Source organism: Suncus etruscus, chromosome 8 (assembly GCF_024139225.1).
Source record: "Suncus etruscus isolate mSunEtr1 chromosome 8, mSunEtr1.pri.cur, whole genome shotgun sequence".
NCBI lineage: Eukaryota > Metazoa > Chordata > Mammalia > Eulipotyphla > Soricidae > Suncus > Suncus etruscus.
Window position 1 is genome coordinate 331,000 of NC_064855.1, and position 20,973 is coordinate 351,972.

Sequence of the window (20,973 nt, forward strand, 5' to 3'; positions counted from 1 at the left end):
GTGTGACACTATAGTGAATGGAATTGTTTTCTTAATGTCCATTTCTTCCTTATTAGTATTGGTATATAGAAAGGCCATTGATTTTTGTGTGTTAATTTTGTAGCCTGCCACCTTGCTATATGAGTCTATTGTTTCTAGAAGCTTTTTCGTAGAGTCTTTGGGGTTTTCTAAGTAGAGTATCATGTCATCTGCAAACAGTGAGAGCTTGACTTCTTCCTTTCCTATCTGGATTCCCTTGATATCCTTTTCTTGCCTAATCGCTATAGCGAGTACTTCCAGTGCTATGTTGAATAGGAGTGGTGAGAGAGGACAGCCTTGTCTTGTGCCAGAATTTAGAGGAAAGGCTTTCAGTTTTTCTCCATTGAGGACAATATTTGCCTCTGGCTTGTGGTAGATGGCCTTAACTATATTAAGAAAGGTTCCTTCCATTCCCATCTTGCTGAGAGTTTTGATCAAGAATGGGTGTTGGACCTTGTCAAATGCTTTCTCTGCGTCGATTGATATGATCATGTGATTTTTATTTTTCTTGCTGTTGATGTTGTGTATTATGTTGATAGATTTACGGATGTTAAACCAGCCTTGCATTCCTGGAATGAAACCTACTTGATCGTAGTGGATGATCTTCTTAATGAGGCATTGAATCCTATTTGCCAGGATTTTGTTGAAGATCTTTGCATCTGCATTCATCAGCGATATTGGTCTGTAATTTTCTTTTTTCGTAGCATCTCTGTCTGGTTTAGGTATCAAGGTAATGTTGGCTTCATAAAAGCTATTTGGAAGTTTTCCTGTTTTTTCAATTTCATGAAAGAGTCTTGCCAGGATTGGTAGTAGTTCCTCTTGAAAGGTTTGAAAGAATTCATTAGTAAATCCATCTGGGCCTGGGCTTTTGTTTTTGGGCAGACATTTGATTCTTAATTTCCTCAATAGTAATGGGTGTGTTTAGATATGCTACATCCTCTTCATTCAATCGTGGAAGATTATAAGATTCCAAAAATTTATCCATTTCTTCCAGGTTTTTATTTTTAGTGGCATAGAGTTTCTCAAAGTAGTTTCTGATTACCCTTTGAATCTCTACCATATCAGTAGTGATCTCTCCTTTTTCATTCCTAATACGAGTTATCAAGTTTCTCTCTCTTTCTTTCTTTGTTAGTTTTGCCAGTGGTCTATCAATCTTGTTTATTTTTTCAAAGAACCAACTTCTGCTTTCGTTGATCTTTTGGATGGTTTTTCTGGTTTCCACTTCATTGATTTCTGCTCTCAGCTTTGTTATTTCCTTCTGCCTCCCTATTTTTGGATCCTTTTGTTGAGCACTTTCTAATTCTATGAGCTGCGTCATTAAGCTATTCAGGTATGCCCCTTCTTCTTTCCTGATGTGTGCTTGCAAAGCTATAAATTTTCCTCTCAGTACTGCTTTTGCTGTGTCCCATAGGTTCTGATAATTTGTGTCTCCATTGTCATTTGTTTTCAGGAAGGTTTTGATTTCCTCTTTGATTTCATCTCGGACCCACTGATTATTCAGTATGAGGCTATTTAACTTACAGGTGTTAAAATTTTTCTTCTGTGTCCCTTTGTAGTTTATATATAATTTCAGGGCTTTGTGGTCAGCAAAGGCAGCCTGCAAATTTTCTATCCTCTTGATATTATGGAGGTATGTTTTGTGTGCTAACATGTAGTCTATCCTAGAGAATGTCCCATGCACATTAGAGAAAAATGTGTATCCAGGCTTCTGGGGGTGGAGTGTCCTGTATATATCTACTAGGCCTCTTTCTTCCATTTCTCTCCTCAGGTCTAGTATATTCTTGTTGGGTTTCAGTCTGGTTGACCTGTCTAGTGTTGACAATGCCGTGTTGAGGTCTCCCACAATTATTGTGTTGTTATTGATATTATTTTTCAGATTTGTCAACAGTTGTATTAAATATTTTGCTGGCCCCTCATTCGGTGCATATATGTTTAGGAGGGTGATTTTTTCCTGCTGTACATATCCCTTGATTAATACAAAATGTCCATCTTTGTCCCTTACAACTTTCCTAAGTATAAAGTTTGCATCATCTGATATTAATATGGCCACTCCTGCTTTTTTTGGGTGTTGTTTGCTTGGACGATTTTCCTCCAGCCTTTTATTTTGAGTCTATGTTTGTTCTGACTATTCAGGTGCGTTTCTTGTAGGCAGCAGAAGGTTGGATTGAGTTTTTTGATCCATTTAGCCACTCTGTGTCTCTTAACTGGTGCATTTAGTCCATTGACATTGAGAGAAAGAATTGTCCTGGGAGTTAGTGCCATCTTTATATTAAAGTTTGGTGTGTCTGTTGGTAAGCCTTGTCTTAAAGTATGCCGTTCAGTTTTTCTTTTAAGAATGGTTTTGAGTCTGTGAAGTTTTTGAGCTGTTGTTTGTCTGTGAAACTATGTATTGTTCCTTCAAACCTGAAAGTGAGTTTTGCTGGGTGCAGTATTCTAGGCGAAGCATTTATTTCATTGAGTTTTGTCACTATGTCCCACCACTGCCTTCTGGCCTTGAGTGTTTCTGGTGACAGGTCTGCAGTAAATCTCAAGGATGTTCCCTTGAATGTAATTTCTCTTTTCGATCTTGCTGCTTTCAGAATTCTGTCTCTATCTATGGGATTCGTCATTGTGACTAGGATGTGTCTTGGGGTGTTTTTTCTGGGGTCTCTTTTAGTTGGCACTCTTTGGGCATGCAGGATTTGATCACATGTATTCATTATCTCTGGTAGTTTCTCTTTAATGATGTTCTTGACTGTTGATTCTTCCTGGAGATTTTCTTCCTGAGTCTCTGGGACTCCAATGATTCTTAAGTTGTTTCTGTTGAGCTTATCATAGACTTCTATTTTCATCTGTTCCCATTCTTTGAGTAATTTTTCCATTGTTTGATCATTTGCTTTGAGGCTTTTTTCCAATTTCTTCTGCTGTATGTAATTGTTATGTATCTCATCTTCCAGTGTACTGATTCTATCCTCAGCTGCTGTTAACCTGTGGGAAATCTCAAACATGTTTTTCTTCAATTCATCTACTGAGTTTCTCAGACCTGTTATTTGATCTGAAATTTCTGTTTGGAGTTTTCTCATTTCTATCTTCATATTCTCCTGATTCTTTTTAGTTTTCTCTTCTATACTTTGTTTGAGTTCTTTGAACATGTTCCATATTGCAACTCTAAACTCCTTATCTGAGAGACTGACTAGGTGGTTGGTCATGTTCAAGTCATCAGAGTTGCCATCTTCATTCTCTATGTCTGGCACTGGCCCGTGTTGTTTCCCCATTGTCACACTAGTACTGCGTGTTTTTCTACGTGTTGTGATTGTATTCATCGGCTAAATGCTGTGCACCGTCGCGAAGGGGAGCGGAGCAACCGTGCTCCTCTGGCTTCTCCCTTTCTGGGCGTGTTGACTCACCTCCACGGAAGGCTCACAGGAAGGCAGGCTGGCAGATGGGCCGCACCCAGGATGAAATCAGGCCAAAAATGCAGGACAGCAGAGTAGAGAGGCAGAAGGGTGCTGGCATCTGAGATCCAGCGAAGTTCAGTGGCTCCTCCCTTTCTGGGCGTGTCGACTCACCTCCACGGAAGGCTAGGTCTTTCAATTTTTCTCTTAAGACTGGTTTTGAGTCTGTAAAGTTTCTGAGCTGTTTTTTGTCTGTGAAACCATGTATTCTTCCGTCAAACCGGAAAGTAAGTTTTGCTGGTTATAGTATTCTAGGTGAAGCATTCATTTCATTCAGTCTTGTCACAATATCCCACCACTGCTTTCTGGCCTTGAGTGCTTCTGGTGACAGGTCTGCTATAAATCTCAAGGATGCTCCTTTGAATTAATTTCCTTTTTTGATCTTGCTGTTTTCAGAATTCTGTCTCTATCTGTGGGATTCACCATTGTGACTAGGATGTGTCTTGGGGTATTTTTTCTGGGGTCTCTTTTGGTTGGTACTCTTCAAGCATGCAGGATTTGATCACATATATTCTTTAGCTCTGGAATTTTCTCTTTAATGATGTTCTTGACCGTTGATTCTTCCTGAAATTTTCTTCCTGGGTCTCTGGGACTCCAATGATTCTTAAGTTGTTTCTGTTGAGCTTATCATAGACTTCTATTTTCATCTGTTTCTATTCTTTGACTAATTTTTCCAATGTCTGTTCATTTGCTTTAAGTTTTTTCCAGTCTCTCCTGCTGTGTGGAATTGTTATTTATCTCATGTTCCACAGCACCAATTCTATTCTCAGCTTCTGTTACCCTGTCCCAGAGCTTATCCATTTTGTCATTCACTTCGTTTACTGAGTTTTTCAGGCCTGTTAGTTGACATGTTATTTCAGTTTGGAGTTTTGTGATTTCTGTCTTCATATTTTCTTGGTTCTTGTTAGTGTTTTGCTCAACACGATCCATGGTTTCTTTGAGTTCTTTGAACATCTTCCATATTGCTTGTCTAAAGTCCTATCTGAGAGGTTGATTAGTTGGTTGGTCATTATCTGGTCATCAGAATTGTCATCTTCGTTCTGTATGTCTGATGCTGGCCTGTGTTGTTTCCCCATTGTCACACTTGTATTGTGGGTTTTTCTACGTGTTGTGGTGTTCATTGGCTAAATAATGTACGCAGCCACACTCCTCTGGCTCCACCCTTTCTGGGTGGGTCGACTTGCCTCCAAGTGAGGGGAGTCCTCCGTGGAGGAATCCTCTCACAGGATCAATTCTTAGGGCTGAGCATGCAGCAGAGAAGACAGTCCGGAGAGAAATGCTGGGCTTCAGTGAACCAGCACAGTTCTTAGTGTGATTATTTTCCTTCTTGTTGCGATGGTGTTCTTTCCTTAGAAAGAGCGCACTGCCATGTAGTGAAGCAGAGCTAAGTGCTCTTCTGGAGCCTCTTTTCGGCCCACTCCCAAAGTTTCATGTGACACGACAGGAGATAGACACACACAGGCAGCACTCACAATTTTTCACAGTCGGTCCCCACTGGGCGGGTGTAGTTTCATAGATTTTCCCAGCCTGACGTCACAAGCAGGGGACCTGGTTTCTGCAAAGTACTTCTTATAGCTGGTTTTCACGTTATGAAGCAGTTCCTTGGTGTTCCCACCCTAGAATGAGCTTCTGGGAGAGCGAGTTTTCTGGAGCCTCTTTTAGGCCCACTCCCAAGAGTTTCACGCAACACGACAGGAGATAGACACACACAGGCAGCACTCACATTTTTTCACAGTCAGGCCCCACTGGGCAGGCGTAGTTTCATAGATTTTCTCAGCCTGACGTCCTTAAGTCATTTTCTTAATAATTTAAATGTGTTTTATTGTTTTCCATAGTTAATATTTTCAATTGCAAAATGTTTTACTGTGTATTTTAATGTATTAGTCTGTTTTCAAAATGTATGTTCTGTAATTATGCTTTTGTATTTTGTGTGTAGGGAAAGATTATTAGGAACGCAATAGTTCCAGAAAATGGGTAAATGGCATATTAGGAACATGAAAGTACCAGAATAAAATGCTTGGTTATAGCATTAAGAGGTGTAGAAATAGAAAGTTCCAGGATAGTGCTTGGTAGAAAGCATTAAAATTTTAAGTTACAGGTGTATGGTATATTTTTCAGAAATGTTATGTTTTTGAAAAAGGCTAATATGTTAATTTCTCACTGTATACGTTGTTGCTGTGGAAATATTATCCACCTTTGGCTAAAAGCGGAAGGCAGGAAAACAAAAAGAGAACTTATGCTCTTTTGATTTAAAAAGAAAGGGGCATATTGTTACCACACCCCCCCCCATTTCCTTCAGTGTAATCTTACCTAATAGACCTCCCATTTCTGGGAGGGATCTTGGAAGATTATAAAAGGTTTTGCCTGAGGGGCAAAGAGGGATTTCCTGGATGAAGTGGTAACAGGAGGAAACATGGCTGGAAAAACCTAGACACAGGGCAAGCTGAGAATAGCATGTGTAAATGGTTATTATAGGCCACACATGTTGGCCAGGGCAAATAAAGCTGATATTTCCTGAAACCTGTCTGTGAGTGGATTTTCTCCTCGCTGCCATCCGACAGCTGAAGGGGGTTGCAGAGACATGTGTCATGGGCTGGAGGAGAAAGGCCTCCATCACCATCCACCTCCATCCAGCTCCATCATTAGGGCCTAATTTATTATTTTAATCAACAGTCTATAACATCACCAGAAAGCAAACCTCTTCAAGGGAAAACCCTACTACTGCCCTGGCATCGACTTACTACAAAGTCATCTTAGCAACAACAACAACCTACTTTCAGGGTATGGCTCTCCACATTGCTCTGTAATGGTGAGGTGAAACTAGAGGATGCTCCACATAATGCTAACTTTGATGTATGATATATACAGAAACCAGTATCTCTAACCACAGGAACTTGACACCAACAGTAGCAATTATGCAAAAAAAATTATTGGGATCACCGAGAATGACTCAGGGGTAGAACAATCTAGTATGCCTGGATTTGGTCTTATGCCAGAATACTTCAGGGGTAATGTTTCCTTGTATTTAGGCCAAGGCTTTTCCTTTCTATTTCCCCCATATTTTGCTGGACATATGCAAACAACAACAATTGCCACTCTCACAGTTTTTGCTGCATTTCTTTAACTCTTACTCTTAAAAAAGAGCTTACTAAACCTTCTGCTAGTGCTTTAATGAGTGCATTGATGATTCAATAATTTTCAAAACTACACTTGCTACTGAATGTTTTCTTCTTTTCTTTCTCTTCCATTTCTTTGGTTTTTATTTCTTTTTTCTATTTTTTGATAACTTTGCTTTTGGTCATCTTGAAACAAATATATTATGTTCACTTGTGTCAACTATGTGATGCATTTTATTTAAATAAATTTAATAAAAATTAAAACAAAAATAAATATATTGCTATACAAAAGAAAGAGAATGAAAAAAGATAAAGAGAGGAGGGGAGAACTGGAAGCAAACCACGAAAGAATATTTATACAAAATAGTGATAGGGTGGTACAATCATGAAGAGGACACTTGCCTGAGTTCATTGATTCCAGAGGGGGTTGTAGATATATATAGAACTTTTCACTCCTTCATAGCTGCCAACACATTCTTCTACAATACACGTGGGACATTCTCCAAGAAAGACAACATGCTAAGCCACAACACTTTCCTCTAACTGCATGTGGTTCCTGTCATTTTGCATTTGCCAACTCTTGTGCATCCACATTTCTGAGGGAATTCTGAGAAATTCTCTGACATGTCCAGACCCAAGACACTGGTGGCAACTCTATATACATAAGAGGAGAAAATGCTGAAGTACTCCTCTCCAATGCTGAACAATGTGAGGTGTACAGAAAGGAAGATTTGAAGCCTAAAAGATTAGCTTTTATATGATGAGAATTTTAAAGTTGTATTTCAGGCAGTTGGGAGGATTTTTTGCTAATTAAATTAGTTCATTAAATTAATACCTTGGGGGCCGGGCGGTGGCGCTAGAGGTAAGGTGCCTGCCTTGCCTGTGCTAGCCTAGGACAAACCGCGGTTCTATCCCCCGGCGTCCCATATGGTCCCCCAAGCCAGGAGTGACTTCTGAGCGCATAGCCAGGAGTAACCCCTGAGCGTCACCGGGTGTGGCCCCCCCCAAAAAAAATTAATACCTTGACTCCAAAATCTGCCATCTTGAAATCTAATGGCCAGTCTAACAAAATATTTTAGGAAAAGAAAATGGATTGCTAATCCCAGTGTGAATAAGGCTGGTATGCTACTTGTCCAAACTTTCATCATGTGTTACTATTACTAAATTTTCACCCATGAGGGGGTTGGGAATGACACCAGGGCCTTTTTAGGTAATATCAAGTCATACATGCTTAACAGTTTATTCTGAGACCAGGTGAATCAGTGTTATTTGGGCCTGGAAGTGTTGGAGGCCTCCATGACCACCTATAAGTGTACTGAATTTCCAGAGCTATTTCCAGAAGTACTGGGGTACCATGTGGTACTGAGGTTTGAAATCAAGTCTCCATGCATTGCAGTCTTTTTTTTATTTAAACAACTTTAATACACACATGATTGTGTTTGGGTTCAGTCATGTAAAGAACACCACCCATCACCAGTGCAACATTCCCATTGCCAATGTCCCAAATATCCCTCTTCCCCACCCAACCCCTGCCTGTACTCTAGACAGGATTTCTATTTCCCTCGTACATTCTCATTATTAGGATGTAGTTCAAGATGTAGTTATTTCTCTAACTAAACTCATCCCTATTTGTGGTGAGCTTCATGAGGTGAGCTGTAACTTCCAACTCTTTTCTCTTTTGTGTCTGAAAGTTATTATTGCAAGAATGTCTTTCATTTTTTTCTTAAAACCCATAGATGAGTGAGACCATTCTGTGTATTTCTCTCTCTGACTTATTTTACTCAGCATAATAGATTCCATATACATCCATGTATAGGAAAATTTCATGACTTCATCTCTCCTGATAGCTGCATAATATTCCATTGTGTATATGTACCACAGTTTCTTTAGCCATTTATCGGTTGAAGGGTAACTTGGCTGTTTCCAGAGTCTTGCTATGATAAATAGTGCTGCAATGAATGTAGGTGTAAGGAAGGAATTTTTATATTGCATTTTTTGTGTTCCTAGGGTATATTCCTAGGAGTGGTATAGCTGGGTCGTATGGGAGCTCGATTTCCAGTTTTTGGAGGAATCTCCATATTGCTTTCCAAAAAGGTTGAATTAGATGGCATTCCCACCTGCAGTAGATAAGAGTTCCTTAAACTGTCCCCTGATCTTGGTATTTGCAGTTTACAGAATTTCTGGGGAGTATATATTATGATTCATGTATTCTAGTCAACAACAGAATTAAATCTTTAAATAAATTTCTTAATTAAATTAATTAGAACTACAATTTCTTCCTCCTTGGACTGATACTATATTCTGTCACAATCCTTCTCTAAAGACCTCTACAGTTACACTCAACTTATGAATCTCCAGCTACAAAAGAAGAGAATATAAAGTGTTTCTCTTTATAACAGATGTTGAGTTATGAGAAATCTACAGAAAAGGCATATTTCGAAGCTCAAGAGAGTGTATTTCATATTATGAAATAGTGAAAAGTCATGTTCACTGCATGTGCTCTCTAGTGGAGAACATGTCACTTTGTGTAAAACTCAGAACGCCTCTTGTTCCATGCATCTGTTTAGTATAATCTTTAATGGTGAGCACAAACTCAAGCACTTACTTATACAGCACTATTCTGTGTCAAGTACAGTGTTATCAAAATTAAATTTTTTGAGAGCCTCTGATAGTTTTGTGAACTGAGATATAGCTGCCTGTTGGTAATGGAAAAAGTTTTGGGGAGAAAAACCCAGTTTGAATACAACTGAGTTTGTAAGACCAGCAAGCTGCACATTTTACAGTCAAAGAGTTGCACCACAATACTTAATAACAATACCATACAACAAAATTCACATAGACCTTGTGACTAAATACACTGATTCTGGAGATCCAATCAACACTTGCCACCTACATCAGAATGTAGAGAGGAACTGCTATGGATATTCAAAGAACTTAAAGAAGCAGAGGAATGACAATCCAAAAGACTCAAGAGAATATGAGAACAGAAATAATAAAACTTCAAAAAGAAATATCAGGGCTGAAAAACATGGGAGGTGAAATAGACCTCACTGGAAAGCCTCACCAGCAGAGTAACAGCTACTGAGGACAATATCAGTGATGTAAAAGCTAAGCTTCATAACTCCTACATTCAACAGAAGATCCAGGGGAAAATCTTCAAGGAAAGTGAACAGAATAGAATTATGGGATAAGCTCAATATAAATAACATAAGAAGTATTGGGGTCCCAGTATGTATATACTAAGTCACTCTCATCCATTTCTTCTTTTTTAATTTTTTCGGTCACCCAGCAGAGCTCAGGGCTCACTCCTGGCTCTACGCTCAGAAATCGCTCCTGGCAGGCTTGGGGAACCATATGGATGCCAGGATTCAAACCACATCCTCCTGCATGCAAGGCAAATGCCTTGCCTCCATGCTATCTCTCCGGCCCCTCTTCCATTTCTTCTTTCAGAGCCATTACATCCTTGTGTTTTAGTATATATATATATATATATATATATATATATATATACACTCTCCATCCCCAAAAAGCTGAATAGACATTCTTCTCTAATGCGCATGGGACATTCTCCAGGACAGACCTCATGCTGGGCCACAAAACATACCACCATAAAACCAAGATGATATAAATAGTATCAATTGTATTCTCAGATCATCATGTACTAAAATTTGTAGTAAATTACAAACAGACACAGAGAAATAACTTTAACATCTGGAAATTAAAATAGTTTGGTACTGAACAAGTGTATCAGAGACTAAATTAAAAAGAAAATAAAAATATTCCAGGAACTAAATGAGAATGAAGATATGAATTAGCAGAATATGTGGGACTTGGGGCCAGAGTGGGGCGCAAGTGTTAAGGCACCTACCTTGCCTGTGCTAGCCTAGGGTGGACCGTGGTTTGTTCCCCGGCATCCCAGAAGGTCCCCAAAGCCAGGAGCGATTTCTGAGCACATAGCCAGGAGTGTCATAGCCCTGAGTGTCACCGGGTGTGACACTCAAAAACAAAAACAAAAACAAAACAAAACAAAAAAATTTGTGGGACACAGAAAAAGCAGTATTAAGTAGAAAAATTTATCTTTGCAAGTATCAGAGGGGACCAGAAAGATAGCATGGAGGTAGGGTGTTTGCCTTGCATGCAGAAGAACAATGGTTCAAATCCTGGCATTCCATATGGTCCCCCAAACCTGCCAGGAGCGATTTTCTGAGCATAGAGCCAGGAGTAACCCCTGAGCACTGCTGGGTGTGACCCAAAAAACAAACAAACAAACAAAGGAATCAGAATGTAAGAAAGAGCCTACATTAATAATTTAATGACACAGCTTTAAAAATTGAAAAATTATCTACAAAATGAACAAAAAATAGACAAATAAAAGAAAATAGCAAGGCTCAAAGCAGAAATTGGAAACTGGAAATCAGAAAACTGGAAATCAAAAAAAAATTCAAAGATCAATGAAATCAAGAATTTGTTCTTTGAAGAATTTAACAATATTGATAAAGCACTAGCAAGACTCAAAGAGAGAAACTTAATTAACTAAATTAGAAAATAAATTAGAAATAAAATCTGCTGTAAATGTAATGAAAAGGGGGAGGATACTGAAGATATTCAAAAGGTAATCAGAGATTACTTTGAGAAACTTTTGGCCACAAAACAGAAGAATCTGCAAGAAATAGATAAATTCTTGGACTCCTATAACCTCCCAAGATTTAATCAAAATGGTCTGGAATATCTGAACAGACTTATCACTATAGGGAAAATTGAAATGGTAGTCAGAAAGCTTCTCAAAAACAAAAGTCCAGGCCCAGATGGATTCACTAACAATTTTTTCAAACCTCTCAAGAGGTCCTACTGCCAATACTTTTCAGGATCTTCCAGAAAACTGATGAAACAGAAACACTCTCAAATTGTTTCTATGAAGCCATCATCATCCTGATACCAAAAGACGACAGAGCTGCCAAAAGAGAGAACTATAGGTCAATAGCCTTAATAAGCACAGATACAAAGATCCTCAACAAAAATCCTAGCAAATAGGATTCAATGTCTCATCAATAAGGTTGACACTATGACCAAGTGGGTCATTCCAGAGATGCAAGGGTGGTTTAATATATGCAAGTCAATCTATGTCATACACCATATAATGATAGGTAAAAAAAATCATCTTATCATTTCAATAAAGCGTTTGACAAGGTCCAACACTCATTCGTGTTATAAACTCTCAACATTATGGGAATTAAAGGAATTTTTCTTAATATGGTCAAGACCATTTACCACAAGCCCATAGCAAATATTATACTCAATGGGAAAAAAACAAAAGCTTTTCCTCTAAGATTTGGCACAAGATAATATTTCCCCCTCTTGCCACTTATATTCAACATAGTAATGGAAGTATTTGTCATAGCAATCAGACCAAAAAAAAAAAAAAGATATCAAGGGCATCCAGGTAGAAAAGGAAGAAGTTAAGCTCTCACTGTTAGCAGATGACATGATACTATATTTAGAAAATCCTAAAGATTCTACCAACAAGCTTTTAGAAAAAACAGATTTTATAATAAAGTTCAGGTTACAAAATTAACACTCAAAATCTATGTAATTTTGTTATACAAATAATGAGACATTACAAAAACAATCCTATTTACATTGTGCCTCAAAAAGTCAAATACCATAGAGTCAACTTAACTAAAGATGTGAACAACCTATACAAAGAAAAAAATTACAAAACACTTCTTCAAGAAACAAATGAGGATAGAGGAAATGAAAACATTTACCATGTTCATGGATTGGGAGGATTAATATAATTAAATAAGCAATACTTCCCAAAGCATTGTACAGATTTAATGCAATTACTCTAAGGATATCCATGACATTCTTCAAATAAGTGGATCAAACCCTCTTGAAATACATTTAGAACAATAAATGCTCATGAATAGCTAAAGCAATCCTTGGGGAAAAGAAGATGGGATTTATCACTACCCCCTCTAAATTAAAGTTTTTGGTGTAGCATACTGATTAAGTCCCTCCTGGCTATGAATCCACAAAGAACTAAGGATACAGATGTTTCAGGTGTTATAAACCCCTGGTAGCCCCTAACAGTGCCAGCCAACACTATACTTTCTATTCCCTCCCTCTTCCTGATACTTTGTGAAATCAGTCTTCAGGTAAATATCTAATTGCAAACTTTAGTTTCTCTCTTTTTTTTCTTTCAGGGGAGAGCACGAACGCAGTCCCCCACTACCACATATTATGCAGTCGAGTTTCCCACATTTGGGGAAATCGCAGGGGTCAGCATACCCAGAGTGCAATGGGTGAGCCTCGCCTTGGGGAAACCACCTTCGTGATCATGGTATCTCCCTTGCCAGGTAAGTATGCCTTAGTTTCTCTTGATATCTGTGTTTGGTAACCATTTTGTATGAAAATAACTATGCTCAGCTAAAAGCTATTCACCATTGTTACTGTTCAACAAAGATAGGAAGTATTTTACCATTTGAACTTTCACTTTTTGTATCAAAGAATATATTTTTTCCAAGTTTAGTCATTTACTTGCCGTTGGGCTTTAACTCTCCTGTCTCCAAGGGACCTCGTCTTGAGAACCCCAGGAGACTTAGCAACCTTCTATCCTAATTACATTATCTGAATCTACACGTGAATACAGACCATTTCTGTTTAAGATAAAAAGGCTTTTGGAGAACTCAGCATTCAAACTCTTCGTTGGTGTTTGGTGTATTTCTGCCCAATCATTTATTCTTTAAGACCAAATGCCACTGTCTGTACAAGTGGCCTCATGCTTCTGCCTCTTCTCACATTCAAAACTCCTAGAAGAGAGTGGCATGCCCCTGGAAATTTCATGTCAGCTCCCTCAACCACATGGGTAGAAGGGTGAGTGAATACAGTTTCTCTCCTCTTTTACCAAAGACTTCACATTTGAAAGCATTTGCATAGTAGAGAAGACTGCTCTACTGATAGAACTTGATTTGCTTTTTCTTAACATGAAAAAAGTTTCCATTCTAGTTGAGTGTACATTTACACACAGAGAAAGGCATATGCATGCACATCATATCTTCTATAAAATTGAAATGTTGAGAAATCAAGCAATAGAACTAAGTAGAGGTAAATAAGATTAGTTTTTTGTTGGTTTTTTTTTTTTTTTTTTTTTTTTTTTAGTTTTTGGGTCACATCCGGCAGTGCTCAGGGGTTACTCCTGGCTGTCTGCTCAGAAACAGCTCCTGGCAGGCACGGGGGACCATATGGGACACCAGAATTTGAACCAACCACCTTAGGTCCTGGATCGGCTGCTTGCAAGGCAAACGCCGCTCGCTGTGCTATCTCTCCGGGCCCATAAGATTAGTTTTTATAGCTTTAATTTTGTTTTGGAGTCACATTCAGCAATGCTCAAAGTTTTTCCTGACTCTGTGCCCAAAGATCTATCTTAGTGGGCTCAGGGGACTATTCAGGAGGCCAGAAACAAAACTCATCTTGACCACATGCAAAGCAAGCACCCTACCTGCTCTACTATAACTCCAGCTCACATTTATCTTTCTTAAGATGATTTTGAGAATAATAAAAAGATAATAATTATATGAATTATAGAAGAGCAAAACATTATAGAAAACTTATAGTGCATAAAATATTTTGAACTAAAGGAGAATTAAACTACTCCAGCATTTGTTGTATTTCTTCATGGAGTATTTTATGCATCCTAAATTCTGGCCAGTAGATAATTTTAGAAAAATTTGGGTGCAGCCCACCCCCAGGCAGCATTGTTCTAAGAGATAGGATCTTCAGGATATTGCGAGGTATGCACATTGAATGATGTATTACCATCTGTTTATCTTAAATTCTTAAATTCTGAGCATAAAATGACTATATTATATGTTATTTTATTATTAATTAGTCATTATGTTGTTTTAAATATGTACAACAAAACTATTACTTTAAATGATATAAACCTTCTAAATAAAAGTACAGATAAAATGTTACTATGTAAAATTAAGGGAAACCTGAGGATAGAAGCATAGTTCAGGAATATGGAATCATCCCTTGAGAGTACAAGGATATGAGTTTAATTCTGGCACTTGACGGCTTTTTGAGTACTACTTAGCCTTGTTGCTTCCCATTCTATCTTGTCCTGAGCAGCACAATATTGTTGAGCCCTAGCACTGAATACCCCAATCTGTTTGGCTAAGTATCTCCAGACTGACCCCTGGGCCCTCTGAGAACTGCTGGTGGGGGATGTGGGGTGTGAGTGCAAAAAAACCTAAAAGGAATGGGGCAGGCAGAGAGATAGTACAGTGGGTAGTGCACTTGCCATTCATTCAGCCAACCTGGGTTTGACTCTCAGCGTCCCATATGATCACTGAGTCTGCCAGAGGCGATTTCTAAATGTAGAGCCACAGTTAACCCCTGAGAGCCACTGGATGTGATTCAAGTTTCCCCCCAAAAAATTAAGTAACGAAATTAAATTAAATGTTTAAATCTTGTCCACATAAAATTTTCTTTTAAGAGGTTTTTCACATCTATGTTAATTGAACTATGCAATGGCATAAAATTGCCCAAGGGTGTGATGTGGTAACAGTATTGAAGAGATGGTCTATATCCTAAGAAAGATCAGAAGGAATTATGTAGTCATTCTGTCTCTAAATAGAAAAGCCATATAAGGTCCCATTCAAGAATTAATTAAAGTACCTTACTCATAATGTTACTCCGTTTCCCATCCAACTTCCATATTGAACCCTCTCCCTCCCATTTGATGTTGGACAATGATTTGCAGATTATCATCCTATTCTCATCCAGGAGCTCAAAAATAATATTTTCTTTGATCATCTGTATGTCCCTGCTTGTCTTTGAGCACCTAATAAATCTTTCCCTACTTCCCTCCAATCAAGCAGCCGCTAACAAGGGCGCCAATAATCAGAAGGCAGATATTGATACCAGACATTCCAGGAACATCTTCACCAACAGGCAAGATAAATGGTATGATGTGTGAATAAGTCTGATGTGTGAATATTTTTTTTGAAAAATTGTTAGCATCATTTTTGGAAGCAGCAGACTATTCTTGTTTATTTTGGGACATTCTAAAAAGAATCAGATTGCATTAACTGCATCAAAATAAAGTACATTTAAGATCACTGAATTAAAGTTTGCTTATTATAATAGAAAAGCATACAAAGAACAAAATTCCCTCTAGTCTTATATTGAGAGAATTGTATTGGTCCTTATATAGTTTTTGTAAATATCAAGTAGCTATTTCTTTAAACCTTTTATATATTTAGATAACATAATTTATTGTGCTTTTATTATAATTGACCTATGATAAGCTATAAAATAGTTAAAAGGAATAACTAACTATAAGTAGATTTAAAATGAAAGGTATCTCAAGGTAATGGGTCTCAAAGGATAACATTAAATGGAAGGTGAATAAACTTTTCTTATTACAGTCATTATTTTCATTATGTTCCTCTGACCCTCATAGGAGACTGCCCAGATGCAGAGTTTCAATGGAACCTCTGTGGTTACCCACTTCATTTTGGTGGGCTTCTCCAACCTGAAGGAGCTTCAGCTGCTGCTTTTTGTCCTCTTTCTCCTCCTGTACTTGACAATCCTGGTGGCCAATGCAACCATAATGGCAGTCATCTGCTTCAGTCACACTCTGCACACACCCATGTATGGGTTCCTTTTTATCCTTTCCTTTTCTGAGTCCTGTTACACCTTTGTCATCATCCCTCAGCTGCTGGTGCACCTGCTCTCAGCCACCAAGATCATATCCTTCATGGCCTGTGCTACACAACTCTTTTTCTTCCTTGGCTTTGCCTGTACCAACTGCTTCCTTATTGCTGTAATGGGCTATGATCGCTATGTGGCAATTTGCCACCCACTGCGTTACACACTCATTATGAGCAAGTCTCTGGGCTTGGGGTTGGTTTCTCTATCAACAGTAACCGGCTTCTTAATTGCTTTGGTGGCCACTAACCTCATCTGTGAGATGCCTTTCTGTGGCCCCAATAGGGTCAACCACTATTTCTGCGACATGGCACCTGTCATCAAGCTGGCCTGCACAGACACCCATGTAAAGGAGCTAGTTCTCTTCAGCCTCAGCATCCTGGTCATCATGGTGCCATTTGTGCTAATTCTCATTTCCTATGGCTTTATTGGGAACACCATCATTAAGATACCCTCAGCTGAAGGCAAAAGAAAAGCCTTTGCCACCTGTGCTTCTCACCTCACAGTGGTCTTTGTCCATTATGGCTGTGCCTCTATTGTTTACCTCCGACCCAAATCTAAGTCAGCGTCAGACAAGGATCAGTTGGTGGCAGTGACATACACTGTGGTCACTCCCCTACTTAACCCATTGGTCTACAGTCTGAGGAACCAGGAGGTAAAGACTGCTCTAAGGAGACTTCTGAGAATGCCTGTGGCTACCAAGGAGAATTAAGAGAACTGTAGCCCCCTCCTTCAAGGGAAACCAAGAAAAATGCAAATGTTCTCTCTTTCTATGTCCAGATACAGTGTGGACAATAAGCCCACAGACTACCTCATTTCTTTCTTCCAGAAAAGCACTGATTAATCTCTATTACTTTTATTTATTTTATTTAAAGATTATATATATTACATAGATGACTGTAACTGTTTTAGAAAATCACATCAATTTTTATTATTTTTATTTATGTTGTTTAAAAATACGCATCACATAGTTGATATAGTTGACTGTGATATATTTGTTTTCATATAAGAAATATGAGAGTGAAATTATGAAAACAAACAGAAATAAAGAGAAAGTAAAAAAAATTTAAAAAAGAAGTGCAGATACAAATTTGCGAAAATTATTTTATCTCTAATGAAGTAATTAAGGCAATGTCAGGCTTAGTAAACTCTCGTGCTAGCTAAGCATTTTGTTATTTTATTTGTTTATGAACATTAAGGGACCTCAGCTACACATTGAGATCTAAATTTGTATGTGCCTATGGATATGACAGCATCAAATGAATAAAATTGTCCCTGCCCTTCAGGTCCAGTAATTCAAAACTCTATTACTAATACTACAGCTTTTCTGGGTGTGTTCTCAGTGCTAGATATCCTGGAAGTAGGACAATGCAGGGAGTAAGAAAGTGCCTGCACTCATTTAAAAAAAATCTTTGGTGGTTGGGGCTGGAGAGTTAGCCTTGCATGAAGAAGGATGGTGGTTTGAATCCCGGCATCGCATATGGTCTCCTGAGCCTGCCAGGAGTGATTTCTGGGTGTAGAGCCAGGAGTAATCCCTGAGCACTGCCTGGTGTGACCCAAAACCAAAAAAAAAATAGTTGGTGATATCAACCCAAATACCAGCATACCTAGAGTTTGGTCAGATTAGTGTCTCTGAAGATAATTGTATATGTGTGGTGAAGCAAGACCATGGACAAAGAGGAAATTATGATTGATGTATGCATAGGATGTGGCTTCAAACAGGTGGAAGATTGGCTCACCCACTTCTCCTGAAATTGCCAGATTTTAGTTGCTTGGCTAGTGTACCCATGACTTTTCATGGCTTGGTTTACATTTCTTTGTAGAAAAGAGTGAATCTGTAGAGTTAGCCTGGTGCAAATATGGTGGGTGGGTTTGTGGATATGGTCTCCCTGAAGTAGGAGATTGTGGGGAAGGGTACCACACATTTGATTTTAAAAAGCCCTGGTGATTATTAGGTTACACCTTATTTTACCTAAAACAAAGATCATCCCTGGCTCCTTTGTATGTTTGTTTACAACTTGGATTTACCCCCAAAACAAAGATTGTCTTACTTGTAAACCTAGGTGGGATTAGCTCAGGATATCCTGAGCTATCTGTCCTTACTGTCCCACCCATTGAGTTTCTGTACTCAATAAAAACTGGCAGTTCTGGCAGGCAGCTTGCTCTCCATCTGAGGTAGAAGACTGCCAGATTACAAGTGTTTCACCTTCAGACTGGTTTGGATTATTTAATTTGTGATCCTGATTCCTACTCATTCACCTGGGGTTGGAGATAAGTGGTGTGAGGTGATTTTACAATGGGTGCCCAAACAATGACCTAAGACCCAGGGACCCTAGAAGACCACAATGATTGTGAGTGACTTAAAACCCTCTGGTGGATTATCACCATAACGGCCCCCTCGAGCTAGACTGAATGTGCTATGCTTTTCACTAGAACATCAGTGAACCTGACTCCTGTCCTGAATGGCTTCATGTTGTTCTGGTCCATCTACCTGTATTTCTCACTCTGGACTGTACGGACAAGGCTCCCTAAAGATTCTCCTGCACATATGCCATAAGAGAAGAGTGCCTTTCCAGTGATGACGAGTTCTCAACTAAAGGCCTTCCTAGGGCTGATAATTTATCATTGACTACGGACATTAATTTAGAGAGACCCCCATCTCCTAAGAATGGTGAGTCAACTACTGTCTGTGCAAACTCAGAGTCTGAAAATGGCTCAACCAAAGATACCTCCATGCCTCAAGCACTGAGTGTAGTAGACAAGCTGGTGCTGGCAATCCAAGTCCTGGGCACTGTCAAATTGTTCAATGTCTGGAATGGTTATGGATTTATCAACAGAAATGACACCAAAGAAGTGTCTTTGTTCCCTGGTTAAGAGAAACAATCCCAAGAAGTTTCTTTGTAACGTTGGCTATGGGGAGACTGTGGAGTTTGATGTTGTGAAAGTAGAGAGGGGACCAAACGCAGCTAATATATCCGGACCTGGTTGAATACCAGTGAAAGGTAGCTGATATGCCCTCAATCAACATAGTTTCTGCCTATGTACCCCCCGGCCTCACTCAGCTGCCCTACCACCTACGGTGGCAGAGTCCCCCTCAGGCAGGTCAGAAGCAGGTAGTAAATGGTAAAGAGATAAAAACTATGGGCAGCATCCCAGATGCCAACACTCACCATCTTTCCTCTCCCAGAGGCACTTTTTGCCAGGACCACACTCCCCAGACCTGCAGCAGCTTATTGAGGAGTCCCCAGCAGCCACCACAGAAGATCGAGGATCCAAGTCCAGCCAAAGCCTAATGGAGGAGAAGCTGCTTTCAGAACCTCTTGTAACTTTTTCCTAGGCCAATCTCTTGACCTTATTTGCATCGATCACTATATTGCTGGTTAAATTACGTTTTATCTGTATGGATCTTAATAGCTACTATTTTTTCTCTACTCCACTGCAAACAGATACTTTTGTATCCAACTTTAGTGGTTTAATATTATTTTGCACAGTTCTGGGGAAATCATGTTACATTTTTAATGGTTCTCAGCTATCCTAGTGAAAGTTTCCCAATTACCCTGATATTTGATGTGTATAATACTTAGCAACTCATTCTCAAAATTATGCTGCAAAACTATTCTAATATCTTTGTTCACAGTAGTAAATGGAAAAGGAACTTGGATGCTAAGTTTTAGTAAACTTATTTTCTAACTGCATATCTGCAGAAATGTTCTTGTGATTTTGTTTAACAAAGTTTATTAAAAATGGAACTCGGAGGTTCTAAACTTGTTTTACAGTGCTCAGTGTAGAAATGTTTAATAATTTTTGAATTAAGTGTATCTGCAAAAAGGTTTTAACGTTTATGATCAGATAAGTCTATAAAAATGTTTTGTGAGATATATAAAACATAGATATGATTATTTTGAGAATGTTTATAGTAAAACTTTGATGCTGTTACAGCCAACTTTTCTGTGACTATGCAAAATAACAACCACTTTAGTAAGTTCTGATCAGGATTCCTGCCTTTTGCAGAGAATAATAGAACATGACATATACCCTGTTCAATTTTTTTGAACAAAGAAGGGGCAGTTGTTAGATTATACCAGAGGTCCTCAAACTTTTAAAACAGGGAGCCAGTTCACTGTTTGTCAGACTATTGGAGGGCTGGGCTATAGTAAAAACAAAAATTATGAAAAAATTTCTATGCACACTGCATATATCTTATTTTGAAGTGAAGAAACAAAATGGGAAACAAATACAATATATGACCCATGGGATGTAGTTTGAGGACCACTGGTTACACTTTATTTTACCTAAAACAAAGTTCATCCCTGGTTTCTTTGTATGTTTGTTTACAACTTGGATTTATCCCAAAACAGAGATTGTCTTACTTGTAAACCTGAGTGGGACTGGCTAAGTAAGGATAGCCTGAGCTTTCTATCCTTACTGCCTCATCCAGGGGTGGTCTCTGTACTCAATAAAAATGGCAGTCTGGCAGGCAGCTTCCTCTCCATATGAGGTAAAAGACTGCCAGATTACACATGTTTCACACTCAGCCTGGTTTGGATTATTTAATTCACAACCCTGCTCTAGACTCATTTGCCTACCCTTGGAGAATCAGAGCATGGTGTGATTTTACAAGTGATATCAGCCCCAAAACTGGAAGATCTAGTGTTTTTTCAGATTAGTGTTTGCAGATAATTTAACCTCTG

At 38.7% G+C, this 20,973-nt stretch overlaps 1 protein-coding gene and 1 non-coding gene across 2 annotated transcripts; one reads left to right on the forward strand and one right to left on the reverse strand.

Annotated features, from left to right (window-relative positions):
- Nucleotides 1-12,768: 12,768 nt before the first annotated feature.
- LOC126017208 (U1 spliceosomal RNA) lies at nt 12,769-12,932 on the reverse strand. Its single transcript, XR_007498850.1, has one exon. It is a non-coding gene; the product is annotated as a U1 spliceosomal RNA (small nuclear RNA).
- A 3,114-nt stretch (nt 12,933-16,046) lies between these two features.
- Nucleotides 16,047-16,994, forward strand: LOC126015514 (olfactory receptor 10T2). The gene has a single exon (XM_049778052.1). The coding sequence runs from the start codon at nt 16,047-16,049 to the stop codon at nt 16,992-16,994; it is 948 nt and encodes a 315-aa protein (XP_049634009.1).
- The last annotated feature ends 3,979 nt before the right edge of the window (nt 16,995-20,973 follow it).

Bases quoted from the DNA above. Each gene is read 5' to 3' on its own strand.
- LOC126015514 (XM_049778052.1), top strand. From the start codon at position 16,047: ATGCAGAGTTTCAATGGAACCTCTGTGGTTACCCACTTCATTTTGGTG.